The sequence below is a fragment of the Trifolium pratense genome, linkage group LG5 (assembly GCF_020283565.1).
Source record: "Trifolium pratense cultivar HEN17-A07 linkage group LG5, ARS_RC_1.1, whole genome shotgun sequence".
NCBI classification, from domain to species: domain Eukaryota; kingdom Viridiplantae; phylum Streptophyta; class Magnoliopsida; order Fabales; family Fabaceae; genus Trifolium; species Trifolium pratense.
In genome coordinates, this window is record NC_060063.1 from 44,138,887 (window position 1) to 44,155,327 (window position 16,441).

The 16,441-nt window shown below is 32.9% G+C and overlaps 1 protein-coding gene across 1 annotated transcript; it reads right to left on the bottom strand.

Moving 5' to 3' along the window:
* Nucleotides 1-10,252: 10,252 nt before the first annotated feature.
* LOC123885868 lies at nt 10,253-15,867 on the bottom strand. The gene is made up of 2 exons (XM_045935208.1): nt 15,747-15,867; nt 10,253-11,344 (listed from the first exon to the last, which is right to left on the bottom strand). Exon 2 carries the CDS (start codon nt 11,334-11,336, stop codon nt 10,635-10,637), a length of 702 nt encoding a protein of 233 aa, XP_045791164.1. The 5' UTR covers nt 11,337-11,344; nt 15,747-15,867; the 3' UTR covers nt 10,253-10,634.
* Nucleotides 15,868-16,441: the final 574 nt, after the last annotated feature.

Consider the following 16,441-nt stretch of genomic DNA (forward strand, 5'->3'; position numbering starts at 1 on the left):
CTGATCTCTTAGATTGACTAGCTTCAGGTACTGAAGTTCCTTTGGATCTAGAATTTGAAGTCTCAGATGTTGAAGCTTTCAGAACATCTGAACTAATGTTATCAGGTTCTGAACAACTTCTATCTTCTGAACTTTTCTTTCCAGATCCTGAGGAACTAGGTTCCTCTGAGCTGTCAGCTTCTAAATCACTCAGATCATCATTGTCATTTTCACAAATACCAGGATTCTTTCCCTCTTCACTTGGTGGAACAACATAATAAACCCAAGATTTTCCAACCTTTTTGGCAAAGGTCTTCAGCTTTGAATATGTTCTACCATATTCATAGCCAAGTCCTTCTCCTCTATGTCTCAAGACATTATAAATTCTATTAGCAGCTTTGCTCTTCCCAAGGTTGAGATGCACAAACTGTTGAAGAGCTATTTCCTGCTCATCAATAGGTTTGTGACAAACAGCACAACCCTTTTCAAAGTCATTTACTCTATTCAGAGTTTCTTGATAAAGACCTTGAAAATGTTCTGCTTGTTCAGTCAGAGTGTTAAGCTTTTCTTGTAAAACTTTTTGTTTACTTAACACTCTGAGATGTTTCTCAATGACCTTGTTAAGTGCAGTTATAAGTTGAGATTTAGAGCAGTCAGAAAATACCTCATCAGTTACTTCTGAATCTGATTCTGATTCATCGTCTGAGTCTATATCTGAGTCAGTTGAAGCCATCAGGGCTAGATTTGCCTCTTCTTCTTCCTCAACTTCTTCCTCAGATGATAGCTCTTCAAAAGTAGCCATCAGACTCTTTCTCAATTTACTCTTGAATTGTTGCTTCTTTGAGCTGTATCTTTTGCTTTTGTCTTTAGCAGACATTTCTGGACAATCAGCAATAAAGTGTCCTGGCTTCTTACAGTTGAAGCAGTTCTTCTGATCATCCTTTTTGCTGACAAAATTTCTGGAGCTGTTACCTCTGAAATTTCTTTTGTTAAATCTGTTCCATTGCTGAAACTTGGTGAATAAAGCAAACTCATCCTCATTCATCTCATCCTCTTGACCATCAGCAGAAGATTCTTCTTCAATATCAAGAAGCTGAGTCTTAAGAGCCTTAGAAGTAGTCTTAGTTGACTGTAAAGCCACTGACTTGGACTTCTTCTTAGTTTCTGAGTCAGCATCCAGAACCATCTCATGGCTTCTGAGATTGCTTATCAGAGCTTCAAGACTCAGAGTCTTGAGATTTTGAGCTTCCTCTATTGCAGTGACCTTGGGTCTCCAAGCAATAGGAAGACTTCTCAGAATCTTCTGAACATGGTCATAAGTGGAATAACTTCTCTTAAGAGCTTTAAGACCAGATACAAGGATTTGAAACCTTGTAAACATAGTCTCAATGTTTTCATCTTGTTGCATAGTGAATAGTTCATATTGCCTTATCAAAAGACTAGCTTTAGCCTCTTGAACCTTTTCATTACCATCATAGGTAGCACACATAGAGTCAAAAATAGATTTAGCAGTAGACTTGTCCTCTATTCTGACATAATCTTCATGTCTAATAGCACCAACAACAATGTCCTTTACTCTATGATGCTTAGTGTAGGTTTTTAAGTTAGCTGGTGTGAGTAACTTTCTATGCTCAATGGACAACCTTCCATGTTCATTTAAGTTTTCAAAAGTTACTCCCAGCTCAACCAAATCCCACAACTCATGATCAATAGCAGTAATATTGCTATACAATCTTTCTTTCCACCACTCAAATAATGAAGCATCACCATTGAATATAGGGGCTTTTCTATTGCCACTATGTTCATGTGATTCATTACTTAAGTAGTCATAACCAAAGGCATTTCTAGGACCACCACCAGCACCACTGTCCTCACCAGTTCTAGTGCTACTATCGTCTCCTCCAGACATAGTGTTCTCACAAGAAGATCTTTACTGTCTCACTGTTAAGTGAAAGTAACAGACCAGAGCTCTAGATACCAATTGAAGGTGTGAAAACACAAGAAGGGGGGGTTGAATTGTGTTTTAGCCAAGTTAAAACTTTTTCAAGTTCTTAACTCAACTACGTTAGCAGCGGATAAATAACACAAACAAAAACAAGATAGAGAGAGAGAGAAATCACACAAGCAATTTATACTGGTTCCTCTCACAAAACGAGAGTAGTCCAGTCCCCTTGCACTTCCAAGGGATTTCACTATAATCACACAAGATTACACCTGCTCAAGCACACAAGCAAGAGACTTCTCAACAATGCTCAAGCACACAAGCTTAAGACTTCACACTTAAGCACACAAGCTTAAGTTTCCTCAAGTAATAGAAAAGTATGTAACAATATACAAATGCTCTTAGATGAACCTAAAGAGAGCAAATACAAATAGTACAAAGTATTTGACTAAAGTGCAAAAACACTTGACAGCGGTTCAGAGCTTGTATATCACAAAGTTCAGAGTTTGTTCAGCCCACGTTCAATTCTTGATTGTTGTCTTTTAGTTGTAGCTGATCCTTCTAGTATATATAGTACCAGAAAAGAGTCGTTGCAAAAACAACCGTTGGAGTTGATAATCTTTTGTCTTCAAGCAATCTGTCTTGATGCAGTTTGGTTGTATCCAAAACTAAGAAAGAGTTTCAGGTACTTTGACTACAGCAGAGAAGACTTTCCTTATTCAGCTAACAAAACTGAAAGCCCACGTTCTCAAAAGAGAACAGACAAACAGAGGGTAGCTGAACTGATCAGGCTTGAAGGGTCCTTTTCTTCATTGGTAGAAGAGTTGACTTGCAAAGGGAATCTTCACAGATATCAAAAAGATCTTCAGAGGTTGATGACGCTTTAGTCACTTAAGAAGTTCTGAAGACTTCATCCTCTGAAGGTTGCAACTTCTGAAGTCCAACATCTTCTGAGCGCTTGTGAACTTCTGAATTCACATCCTCTGAACTTCACTCAGAGCTTATATGATGCTTATATCTGCGCACTTAAAATAAATTTTTAGTCCTTCCAATTGTTAATTAATACTTTGTTATCATCAAAACCTTTATAGATTTAGGGGCAAACATTTTTAAATCAATTTTGTTCCAACATGGTAATCTATAATTTGGTTTTAAATTCAATTGTTCCTAGAGAAACTCTTTTATTGTCCGGTTTTTATTCTTTATTTTAATACTGATCACATTAGAATAAACTCTAAGGAAATTAGTGGATATCAGATAGGAAACAAAATTAATTATCCCGAGCGAAGGACGATACCATTAAATTCAGTATCTGAGGTTTTAGTGTTGGATTAAAGCTAAGTAGCGAACGATAAATTCTACCTGAAGTTAGGGTGAGAACTAGTTTAGGCACACGTGACAACTTGCGAAACTATTGAGCCTTAAGGGTAAGGATACCTAAGTAAAATTGACTACGAAAAAGTGGAACCGACTGGGGCCAGGATACATATATATAAGCAGTAAAGGCAACCTAGACTAGACTCTAACCAGTTTGTAATAGAAATAGGCAAAGAGTGCTCCTTGACCTATTTTATAAGATTAATCCTAATAGAGGGGAACAAAGGAAATTAACCACCAAGCAAGAGTAAGGAAGAGATTCGAAAACACTTAACCACCCCGCATGGACACACACGCACCTTTTTACTTTTACAGTTATTTATTTTCCTGCTATTTACTTTTACAACTATCTCTAAACAACAAAGCGAATGCAAAACTATCTAAATTCCTAAGCGAAACTAGTAATTTTGGCACAATCCATGTGGAAAAAACTTATCACTTTATTACTTGGTTGCGATTCTGTGCACTTGCAGAGCCACCATATTAGATGACAAAGTTATTGTTATTAATAATTTTTGTTATTAATTTTTGGCATAAAATTAATATTTTTTTTTATTGTAAGGAAAGGTTTTTAATAATGTTTTTATTTTTTCAAAAACTTTAGGTACATTAAAACGATTTTTTTTTTTATAAATATATAGGTACGTACTCCAATTTCATTGTCTCAACTCAATATGTTTTTTTTTCTTTTCAGAAATAGATTAAAAATAATCGAAAATTATAGTAATGCAAGTTAAATATATATTTTTAAAAATATTAATAATACAAGTTTTGTTTTTTTGACACAGTAAATAATTCAAGTTAAACATATATTTTCAGATTTTTTTTTGATAAATATTTTCCAAAATGTTAATTACATAATGAACTCCATAATTTCAGGCAATTAATTAAATAAGGAATCAATATATTTGTTATTAATGAGTTTAATTGCTTATTTTAGATAAAATTATTTATATACCCATATTTGTTTCTTATATAAATGGTCTTTGGTGAATACTAAAAATCACTCACATTTTTTAATTGTTTTCTCTTTGGTTAATTTCTTTGTATTATTTTCAATTTATCGTACTATCTATATTCATTTTTTTAATCTATACTCATTTTAATATATACTCATTATTCTTTTTGATTTTTGCAGATGTAGATCTCAAAAGAAGCATATGATATGTGAATTCTAAGGAAATTGAATCATTCACTTTTGATTATAATTATGGGTTCTAAATGTTGGTTAGTTTTCTGCACAAGTATGATATTCTCTAAAAAATAAAATAAAGAATTTACTTATTCAATTTTTTATATGATGATCGATGAAATTCTTGCAGAGACTGATGAAGATGACTACGAGGGATAAATAACATGTGAATTGGGAACGAGGAGTGGATAAAATATTTAAGTTTAATTCTACAATCAGAAAATTGTACTAATTTTGAGTTATAATTCTTTATTTGCAGGTCCATACGGAAGAACGATATTGTTCGTTACTCATTTTTTTAGTCATTATTTTTTTATTTGTCTAATTTTTGATGTGATATTTAATAAATATATCGACAAAATAATAGAAATTCCTCGAAGGACTATACTATAGAATGAATTGGGAAAATGTGGAAATGAGAAATTAATACACTTCAAAACAAAATTGAAGGTTTAAGACAATGTTTTAAAAACCGGACCGGACATCGAACCGGTGAGGGTATTGGTTCACTGGTTTATTGGTCGAACCACCGGGTCACTGGTCGAACTGCATGATAAACCGGATTAAATCGGATTAAACCGGTGGAATGAACCGGTCTCTATAATAAAATTATATAATTATTAAATCAGATAAATTTATCTTTAAAAAAAGGTCAAAAATCTTTTGTTTTACCAATTGTTTTTTTATATTATTATTTTTATTTTATTTTGTATTATTTACCATATTTATCCCCCTTTATTCCCTTTTTATATTCCATCCATTAATTATCATAATTATTATTATTATTATTTCCTTTTTATTTTTATACCATTTTTAATTACTACCTATCACTATTATTATCATTATTATTATAAATTTTGTTTTGTATTATTTACCATATTTATTCCCCTTTATTCCCTTTTTATATTCCATCCATTAATTATCATAATTATTATTATTATTATTATTTCCTTTTTATTTTTATGCCATTTTTAATTACTACCTATCACTATTACAGCAACAATAACAGCAACAATCACGTCCCCCAACCCTTCTTTTTCTTCTTATTTTTTATTTTATCATTATTATTGTAATTTATTATATTTAATTTCATTAAAAAAAAAAAACCAAAAATCATCAACTCAATCAAGGAAGCAGGAAACACAGGAAACTGAACAAGCAGCACACTTCCTTCCTCTCTTTTCACCCAATCTTCACCAATTCTACACTCCAAGCAAAAGCACAAATCACTTCAATCCATTTTTTCTTCCAAAACACCCTTGAATCCGGTTCATAAATTTGTTCAATGGACACCAAAACCTAATTTTGTCTACAAAACTCAATAAAAAAAAATTAGAGAAAGAAGAGAAATAGAAACACAACATATGCGCTTCCCCTCTCCACCATTTTCGACATCCTTCAATTCATTCATCACCATCATCATAAAAAACCACCACAACTCATCAACAAACACAAACAGAAACTCATAAACCATAATTTTCATCTTCCTCACAAAAACCATCATTTTCTACCAAATACCACCAAACAACACCATAAAAAACCACACCATTTTAAACCTACAAAAAACAGAATAGAAATAAAGAAACAGAACCGAACAAAGAGGGAAGAAGAAAGAAGAAAGAGCTACATCGTTTTGGAATTTTGGGCGAAAAAAACATGCGTGTAATCAAACCGGCGGTTCGGAAAAACCACCGGTTCATCGGTTTTCCCGGTTTTTTCCGGTCCAATAACATGGACGATCCAACGTATGAACCAGACCGGATAGGCTCGGTTCCCGGTTCGACCGGTTCGACCGGCCGGTCCGGTCCGGTTTTTAAAACACTGGTTTAAGAACCTCTTGACAAAAATATTAAGAAAGTTCTAAAATACTAACAAACTGGAATCTCATCCTATGTAATTTTTTGAGTCATTACCTTCTTTTTTTTTTGAGTCACACCAATACAAAACTTGATGTGTGGAGTAATTGAATCAAACAACCAATATCAAAGAGTTTAGAGACAATGATAATAATCCAAAAGCAAGTAAACAAATAAAAGAGAGAAGAGACACAAATCTTTGTTTACACAGTTCGGTTAAAATAACCTAGTCTGGGGGAGAGAGCAGTCATCCGTTCCACTAGAATCCGTTCCACTAGAATCAAATAAGTCACTTACAAGCAATTCCCAAATTTGGGTTACAAGAATTAGTAAACCCTAACTCTACCCAAATCCCGAATTCCTTCCCGTGATGAAGAAACTCAATTTGACCTAGTCTACCCAAGGTGAACAAAGGCAACAATAAACCTTTGCCCTAGAATTATATCAAAAGAAAACTCTTTTGTTCTCTCTCTAAAACCATAGCCTTTGATGGTGGCAAATCCTTATTGTTCCTTTCACTCTCTTATTTTTCTATGAATAAAGTGAACCCTATTTATATAAAAATATATACAAAAAAACTAGTAACAATCTATTTTAAAATAAAACAAATCCAAGTTAGAGTGCTCTCCAAGAAAAGATATTTTTTCACAAAAAATCAACAAACTCGCATATTTCTTGCATACAATTCCGCATGAGGCACGAAAACTTCCGCCTTGGGCGGAAAAATAGTAATCTTGAAAAAAACAACTTCTGACTTCTTGTTATATCCGATTAGATAGCCAAGGGTTAATGTTGACTGTCTACCACTATTGGAAGACTCCACCTCAAACTGAGTTTCCACCAAAGTATACCCACCATGATCTCCACCTTGTAACAAGCAAGACCTCTCCAACTCCTCTGAAACAGCCACCCCAAAATTCCCTAAGGGTGCGTTTGATTTGCTAAAAAACTAGGGACAAGACAGAACAAAAATAATTGTCCAGTGTTTGATCTAAAAAAAGAAGGAAGGACAGCACAAAATAAATGTTGATGGACAGGACAACTAAGTGATTTTTTGTAACCCACTAAAGTGGGTGACAACTTTTTGTCCGGCTGACAACAATTAAAAAAATACTCTTTTGTCCTTTGCTTCTGATTTATTTATCGCCTCTTCTTCCTCCTTTTGCTACAACTCTGCTACTGCATCCCTCTTCCCTCATCTCTTTCAAGTAGCATCTCTGATGTTTGATGCCGTCGCCGTCGCCATCGCCGTCAACTGCTTTCCTTCTTGTAGGCTTTATTCAAAGTTCTTCACAGCATGAAAATAGAGAAACTTTGTGGTGGGTATTGGGGAATAGAGTGAAACCATGAAGTGATAGCTATGTGGGATGAGAGTAGAAGGAGCCACGTGATGAGGAGAAGAACTAGGGAGGCGGAGAGAGAATTTGGGTATTTCTTGTTTTTTTTTACGGTTAAAATAATAGTAATATTTTTTACGGTTAAAATAATAATATTATTTATTTAAAAGGTGTCCTCATAATTCTATAATTTTAATTGTTTCAATAATTGTTATTTTTATCCGTAAAAGAAAATTTTTACTTTTACTAAAATAACAAATATAATATTTTTATATATTTAAAATTTTGCTCTGTGTCTTTATACAATTCAATATCAAACATTGTACATCACAAAGGGTATTATGGTACATTTTTTATTATTTTGTCCAATACATTAACGTATCAAACAAGGTACAGTATAAAATTGTTTGTCCTGTGCATCGATCATCAAACACAGTGCAACACAAAAAGTTGTCTTGTAACTCAGTCACTTGTCCAGTACTGTTATGTCCTGTAACCATCTTTTGCAGATCAAACGCACCCTAACTCTCCACCGTCACAAGCATCATCACTAGACACCACTAGTGCCTCTCCATACTCATAACCCTCAACTCCGATGAGCCTTCAACAACATGATCAAAATTATTTTCCTTCAACTCCGGACAATCCTTCTTGAAGTGACCTTTCTTCTGACAATGGAAATAATTCCACTTGTCACCGCCCTTTCCCTTAGCCTTCCTACCTCTACCTTCACCTCTCCCACTTGAAACGTTTAAGGCATCCACACCGTTCTCCACCTTCAAGTTATTTGACTTAGTTAGCTCTTTCGACCTCAAGGCCGATTGAACTTCCTCTAAGGTAACAGGGTTTTCCCTGCCGTAGAGCATAATATCCTTGAAACTTTCATAGGACTTAGGTAACGTACATAGTAGATGTAGTGCTTTATCTTCATCTTCTAGGTTCACCTCAAGGTTGGCTAAGTCATCAATAATCTTATTAAATTCCGCCAGTTGTTCCGTCATGGATTTCGTCTCCACCATTCGGGAAAAGAAGAGCTTTTGTTTAAGAAACTGCTTATGTGCCGCCGACTTGGTCATATACAATGAATCAAGCTTAGCCCACATAGTCACAATGTTGATCTGCTTTGCAACTTCTCTCAACACATTGTCTCCGAGACACAAGATTATAGCACTAACTGCCTTATCATTCAATTCAGCCTTCTCCGCAGCAGAGAGACTCGCCGGCATCCGTGCTTCCCCCTTCAAGGCCTCAACACACTTGTTATGGACTAAAACAGCCCTCATCTTCACATTCCACAACCCGTAGACGTTACTACCGGTGAACTTCTCGATATCAAACTTTGAACCCATGGTACTTGATTATCGAATGATCCTTGCCCCACGGTGGGCGCCAATTGTTGTGAATTCGTATCGAAAACCACACCAATAATACTTTTGATTTGGTTGCTTCAATTCATTTGTCCCACACATCAAAAATATTATTAGTATGGTTTTCGATCCGAATTCACAACAAAAATAATTGCTAACAAAATTATCCAAGCAAAAACAAACTTTATAAGATAGTTATCAGCTTTATTAATTAAGAACATCACCTGGTGCGGTCATGATCAAATGATAATATCCACATAGGAAACCTGTGATTCAAACGAATTCCACTCACAAGTAAGAGACAAACACTTAGTGCCTGTTTGGTTTGGCGTTAGAATACCTCTAACGTGCGTTTGGAGCAATCAAACGCGGTTTGACCGTAAAAATTCATGTTTGGCTTTGGATCCGTGTAAATCGATTCTAACCCAAACGCACGGTGGACCTGAAGCTAGGATTCAGAGCTTCTACGTTTGATGGAATCGATTCTGAAAATTCAATTTTGTTTCCCAAAGCCATTTTCCGTTATTACCCTTTATAAGCATCGATCTGCCATAGTTGAAAACAACATGTTGTTCATAAGGAAGAAGTAAAGAGGAGAAATTGGTGTTGCAGGTAAGAACATGTTACTTCCATGGTATCTTAGTTTGCTTTTTATGGTAAGGTAGTGACTCGATTTCTTCAACAGAGAAGAATATGAACAGATGGGGGGAAGGAGAAACAGTAGAAAAAGATAGTGATTGTGTTGAAGGTTCTAGAGAAAAATATGATTTTTTTTTTACAGTAAAGAAAAAGATGATTAATATGGGCTTTTTTTTTAATATTGGGTTGCAGTATTTTTTTCTAGTAAATCATTGGGTTGAAGTGTTGTGATTTTTTATAATTAATATTACATTAGTATTATGTTAAAAACCTTTTGGCAATTTATACATTTAAAAGTAATTTTCAACCAAATTACCCAAATTTAATTTATTTTTTTTAATAGAAAAACCACTTTTCATTTAGAATTTAATTTATAAAAGCAATTTTTTGGTAGAATGTGTTCAATAAATATTTATATATAATACATTTAAAATAATAAATATCATTTTTTTTTGGGTACACTATCAGATTTTATTGAATATTTTTTTTTTTACTAATCTTTGATTTATTTTATTAAATTTAAATAGTTATCTATAATATAAATGAATTATATAGTTTTAATAACAACTAAAACCCATTTTGGTCATTACATATCTAAAAGTAATTTTGATTCAAACTATCCAAACAACATAAATTGATAAGAATCACTTTTACATAAAATTATCCAAACATAAATCAATTCTACTCAACTCACTTTTAACCAAAATCAATTCTGTCAAACTCAATTCTACCAAAATCAATTCTAACCACCACTAAACCAAACACACACTTAGTGATTCTAAATATCTAATATGCATGATTTGAATCAACATATTCTTATGAATAATTTAATTACAACATAAAATATTAATTTAAGTATTTTTTTAGATCGAAGTCCGTTTCTTGGTGAAGACGACAGGTTGGAGTACTCCAATGACATTGTTGCAAAATATATACCTCACATTTTCAATCCACACGTTGGCGGACGATGCTTGAATAACTGCGAATGGATTTCCCCTTAATTTTTTTGCAGATAAGTTTCACTATCCAAATAATCAACCTTAGTGTATGCCACAACGCAATAATCGCTAACAATCCCACCCAACCATAAATCAACTTTTCAAGAAACTTATTAGCTGTATTATACATAGTACCTGGTGTGGTCATTTGCAAAGCTGTTATATAAGAAACAGCAAGCATTGAGAGAGTTACACACATCCCTATTGATAAAAGCCACATAGGTAACCTATGATGCAACGGAATTCCACTCACAAGCAAGAGACAAATACTTAGTGATGCAACAAAACAAATTGTATTTGAAACAAGGAACAGAAAATATTCGTCTTTATATACTACGGCTAAGACAGCTTCACCCGGACATAGGTCCAAAGTAACGTTAGAAGAATCTGAACATGCTATATCATTTGCGTTGTCAGCTCCATCATCTTTAACTGACCTAACACCACCAGGTGGATTTAAAGCCATTTGAAATGTTATTGTTGCGATAACTGTTGCCATTAAACTTAAGTTCCCTCTCATTTGTTCCAGCCATTCATCCTTCTTTGTAATTCCTGCTCGTTGTAATTCCTTTCTACCACTTTCCTTTGGTTCCTCATTTGTTGGGGTTTCTACTATTGAATCACCATGAGTTTCCATTTCAATGTTCATTGTCTCTCCTTCAAAACAAACCATGAAATATATAAAATTGTCATAATTTATTTGATGCAATCTAACTCATTTTATAAACTATTTTTAAATTTTATTTTATTTTTACAATGCAAGACTCAAATACCAGTATCATACATTCATGTTTTTTTTTTCTCCGGCTCATTCTCTACTACTCCTGCTGCCCTTAGTCAAGAGGCTTTTTAGTATTTTTTTTTTTTAAAGGTGAAGTTGAAATATTTCGATATATTTATCATTAAATTGGGGTTCAAGGTTTTAAATTGCGGTCCACATCCGCAATTGAGGCCGCAATTGCTGTGTGATCTTAATTCACGTGTACGGCCACATCGTAACCGCATCGGAAGCCGATGTTCGTTGAAATTTTCTCACTAAAAAATAAAATTTATGAACTTCAAATCCTAATTTGTGTCAAATTAATGAAAAATCTTACTTTTAACAATCTTTCAACCGTGTATTTTAAATACATTCAAATTATTGTTTATGAAATAAACTAAGATTATGTAATGGTGGATAAATAGTGTAGTTACATAGTAGTTTCATTTTATATAGCTTGTGAAATTTCAAAATGATTTCAGGCCGCAATAACCGCATTGCCGTTGCAGCAACCGCAATGACCGCATTCGCAACAACCGCAACAGCATCCGCGACCGCAACCGCAATTTAAAACCTTGTTGGGGTTTATGGTTTTTCTATGAATTAATGAAACAAATTCTTTGCACAACAAATGTGAAAAGAAGAAGCATAAGTCGCTCAAATACTACAAACAATAATCTATCGAAGTGTAGCAAAAAAACGATTACTATAGAGAAGGAGGGATTGATGAAACAGAGCATGGAGGGGTAAAGGAAGGTCTCTTTGTACTACATATATGATTAGACATGACAATATAACCCGCTCAAACCCGTCCAATTTTGACCGGAGAAATTTGAGTTGTTTGGGTTTGAATTTAGGTATGGGTTTTTTCCCGATTTCAAAAGATAGTGGTGGGACAGGTAATAAGGACAGTGATATCCACCCCAGACTCGCCTCGCTTATATCAAAATTACATTTTATCTCTCTCAAATTAGAAACCATTGAACAAACTCATAAGTTACATTTATTTGTTTATTTTTAAATCGATTCTTAAACAAACCGTTTTCCATATTTTTTGTCTTTTTATTTTTTTAAAAAAATACTATTGTTGAAACAAAATAGTTTTGAGCTTTTAACTTTTTTTAATACAAAATACCATAATGCAACCCAAGTTCAAGTGGGGCTGAGGTGGTACGGGAATACTTGAATCCCATTGAAGATACCTATATAAACCCATCAAGTATGCGTTCGGGATTTTACTTTTCTTCTCCATTGGAAATTAGAATGAATATGAGCATATCCGAACTTTATAGAGTTTCAGTTTAGGGTGGGCAAAATCCGTCTCTGCCCCATTGTCTTGCCTATATATGATACATGAGATGTTTTGCATTCTAAAACATAATTATATTATTTTAAAGTAAAATAAATTATAAAGGGTAATTTTAGTTCTAATAATAAGAGTAAACGTGAAAGAAAAATGATAAGTTACACGCTCATAAGCTACTTGAAGTAGCGTCCAAAAAATAAGTTATAAGTTAATAAAATAAACGGTAAGCTCATGATGAAAAAACTATTCTCAAACAAAGTCTTATAGCTGATAAGCAATTTTTAGGTCTTGCCAAACATAATATTTTTTTGTTTGGCGTAAATCAAGTATCCTCTATACACTGCTGCAAAGGCAAATCTACCGAATCTTGTAGGACTCAATAGATTGCAAACTCTTCCTAAAACGTTGTGCCAAACGTAATGTTTGTTGTAACAAAAGTTGAGAAATTTTTTATTTATTCTATTATAATTATAAATTATAAATGCGTTCAATATCTAGTTGAAGTTTAACTAACAAAGAAATTAACTATTAAAAAAAGTGAAATCTATCGCTAAATGAATATTTACTTTCTCATTTTCATAGTTTTTCTGGCAAAAGTTATGGTGCAGAAGGCATTTCCTTATGCATGGTGCATAAGGCCTTCACAACCATTAGATTTGGTTTACATGTGTTATAATCCTAACGGTGGTGGTGGCATTTATTATTCAAATTGAAAGAGATACTTTAACCTCTTTTTACGAGTGATTCAATTGCCTAATTTTGAAAATAACATAAGGTAGCTCTCTAAAATCGAACGATGATCAAAACGGTATAAGGTTCGTCGTTTCCCGTTGAGAAACAAGAGAGAATGAACCGGTTCGGGAAACCGGGTTGCGTGACCCGCGAATCGCAGAAACGGGTGAAGGTGGAGAGGAACAGTGTACGTCGTCCACGCCCAATCGCAGCTGAGGCGCGTGCGGCTCCCTATTAAATCCTTTTTTAAAATTGTTTTTACAGAAAAATATTACATAATTTTCTTGAAATTTTGATACCTCTTTGTAAATTTTTGGACACATGTAGCTATTTTTAATTATTTAATTGAGGAATAAATGTTATTAAAAATATTAAAATTTCTTGAAAAATTCCCAGATTTTTATACAAAATTATTTGAATATTTTGAGACCCTTTGAGGCCAGTCACTCTCTCTGGTTCTATGTTTTCCTCGAGAGTATGAATTTTCGTTACAATTTCATAGTTAAGTTTTTTTAAAATTATAAGTGTGGTATTTTGATTTCACATGCAAGACTATCAAAACCATTAAACCACACTTATAGTTTCAGTAATAATCATTATTTAAAACCATTACACAATTATTTTGGTTTCACATACAAGACTATCAAAACCATTAAACCACAATTATTTTGGTTTCAAAGTGATTTTGAAAAAGCTAGACAAAGACAGAAATTCGTTTTACAACGGAAGAAACAAAAGAGAGATGATGAGGCTTTACAAAAAAAATGGTCACTAATTGATCGATTCACATTTGTTAATTGTTTTTATGTTATAAGTGTGTACTATAGTTTGTGAATAATGGTTTAAATGTTTATCACATTTGGTCTTTTTGTTTTATTACAAAATCATTAGACAATTATTTTGGTTTCACATAGAAGACTATCAAAACCATTAAACCATACTTATGGTTTCAGTAATAATCATTATTTAAAATCATTTAACAATAATAATGATTTCAGTGTATAACATTTTGAAATCATTTAACCAATATTAAGGATTTCAAAAATCATCATTCATCTTGAAACCATTTAACCAATATTGACGGTGAAGAATGATGATTGTGTTATTGTTGGCGTTGGTTTGAATTTGGACAAAAAAATGAATTAGAAATGATAACCGTTAATTACTTATAAAAAAGAAAGTTTGGAGATGTGCTTGGGTAGGGGAGTGTATGACGAAATGGGTTGGGGTGTATGAAGCAATTATGTTGGGGGGGGGGGTGTACGACGAAATGAGATGGGGTGTACGAAACAATTATGTTGAGCGGTGTATGACAAATGTGTTGGGGTGTACAAAACAATTATGTTGGGGAGTGTATGACGAAATGGGCTGAGGTGTACGAAGCAATTATGATGGGATTTATGCATGGTGCATAAACATGTCTTATGCACCATAACCACTCCCCTTTTTTAGGTGTAGAAGCTCTTTTAACCATAAAGTTAGAAATAATAGTTTTTTTAACTAAAATAAAAATTATTTGGTAAATTTTTATTTTTTTTTATAAAAAAAAAGCTCAAAGTTGTTGTTTTTTATTATAATAGGGTTAAAAGATATGTTTGATAAAATATTATAATTTTTCCTAAAATATAAAAGTTGTTTTTTTTTACTATAACTTTTAAAAATTGTTGTTTGGCCTAGCTTACTTTTAAGGAAATAGAAGAGAAAAAAAACTAGGTCAAACGATACCTTAACAAACGGAGATAATAAATAAAATAAAACTGAGTATGAAAGATTTACCATACAAAAGTCGGGTTAACCAAGAAAGGAGACTAGGAGAGCGTAAGAAAAGCAACCTCTTTTTTAGTAAAATAAAAAAGAAAAGAAAAGCAACCTCTTTCTTTATTTTCAATTTTCTTTAGTTTTAAAATCTGTTTTAAAAAATAACTCTAAAAGAAATTAAGTTTGACAAAATTACGTTAATTTCAACCAAATTACGGTGTCGATCTTGGTCACCATAATTTTGGATAAAAATCAACCGTACGTAACTGTATATTGTTCTAAACTAAGAGTTTATATGAGCTCAAATTATGCATATCGATGATTATTGGAAATTAAGTCTCAACACATGCATGGAGTTCATCAGATGCAGAGTCGGGTTAATGCAACCTTCATTTTACATAAAATTCCATGGAAATATGGTTATTATATTGCTAACATACTTATGTACCCTCATAAACACAACAAAAGTTAATTACGAGGAAATGAATATCTTGAATACGTACCTTAATTTGGCTTAACTAATTTCCTCGTATGATAACTCAAAATGCTATTTGAGTGAGTTTTGCGGAGGTGGAGCGTGCTTTGAAGCCAAACAAAGGCGTATATATATATATATATATATATATATATATGGGTCACTCAGGATCAAATGACACCAACTAGTTTGACACCAAATGTTACATCTCTAAATAATGTTTTAACCGATATAAATTTTATAAAATTTACCGTTAGATTGAAAGTTTATATCATTTAAATCATTTGCGTAAAATTTCTGACAAATCCAAAATCATTTGATCTGTTATTGCGACACATAAAGATTAACAACACATAAAAAAAGACGAAAACCGTTAATTTTGATGTATCTCAATAGCATATCAAATAATTTTAGATTTGTCTGAAATTTTACACAAATGATCTATACAATATAAACTTTCAATCCAACGGTGGATTTTATAAAATTTATATCGGTTAAAATATTTTTAAGAGGTGTAACATTTTGTGTTAAACTAGTTGGTGTCATTTGATCATAACCTCTATATATATATATATATATATATATATATATATATATATATATATATATATACGAAAATAAATTCATGGGGCCGGGATGCTTTTTAAATGATTCAGATGTGTGTGCTTCGTGCGGCCACACACCGTTAAATTCACGCTAGCCTTTCAATAGTGTGAATATCCG

What these genes read in the sequence shown, in the direction of transcription:
- LOC123885868 (XM_045935208.1), bottom strand. Translation starts at nt 11,336, where the DNA reads ATGAACATTGAAATGGAAACTCATGGTGATTCAATAGTAGAAACCCCA.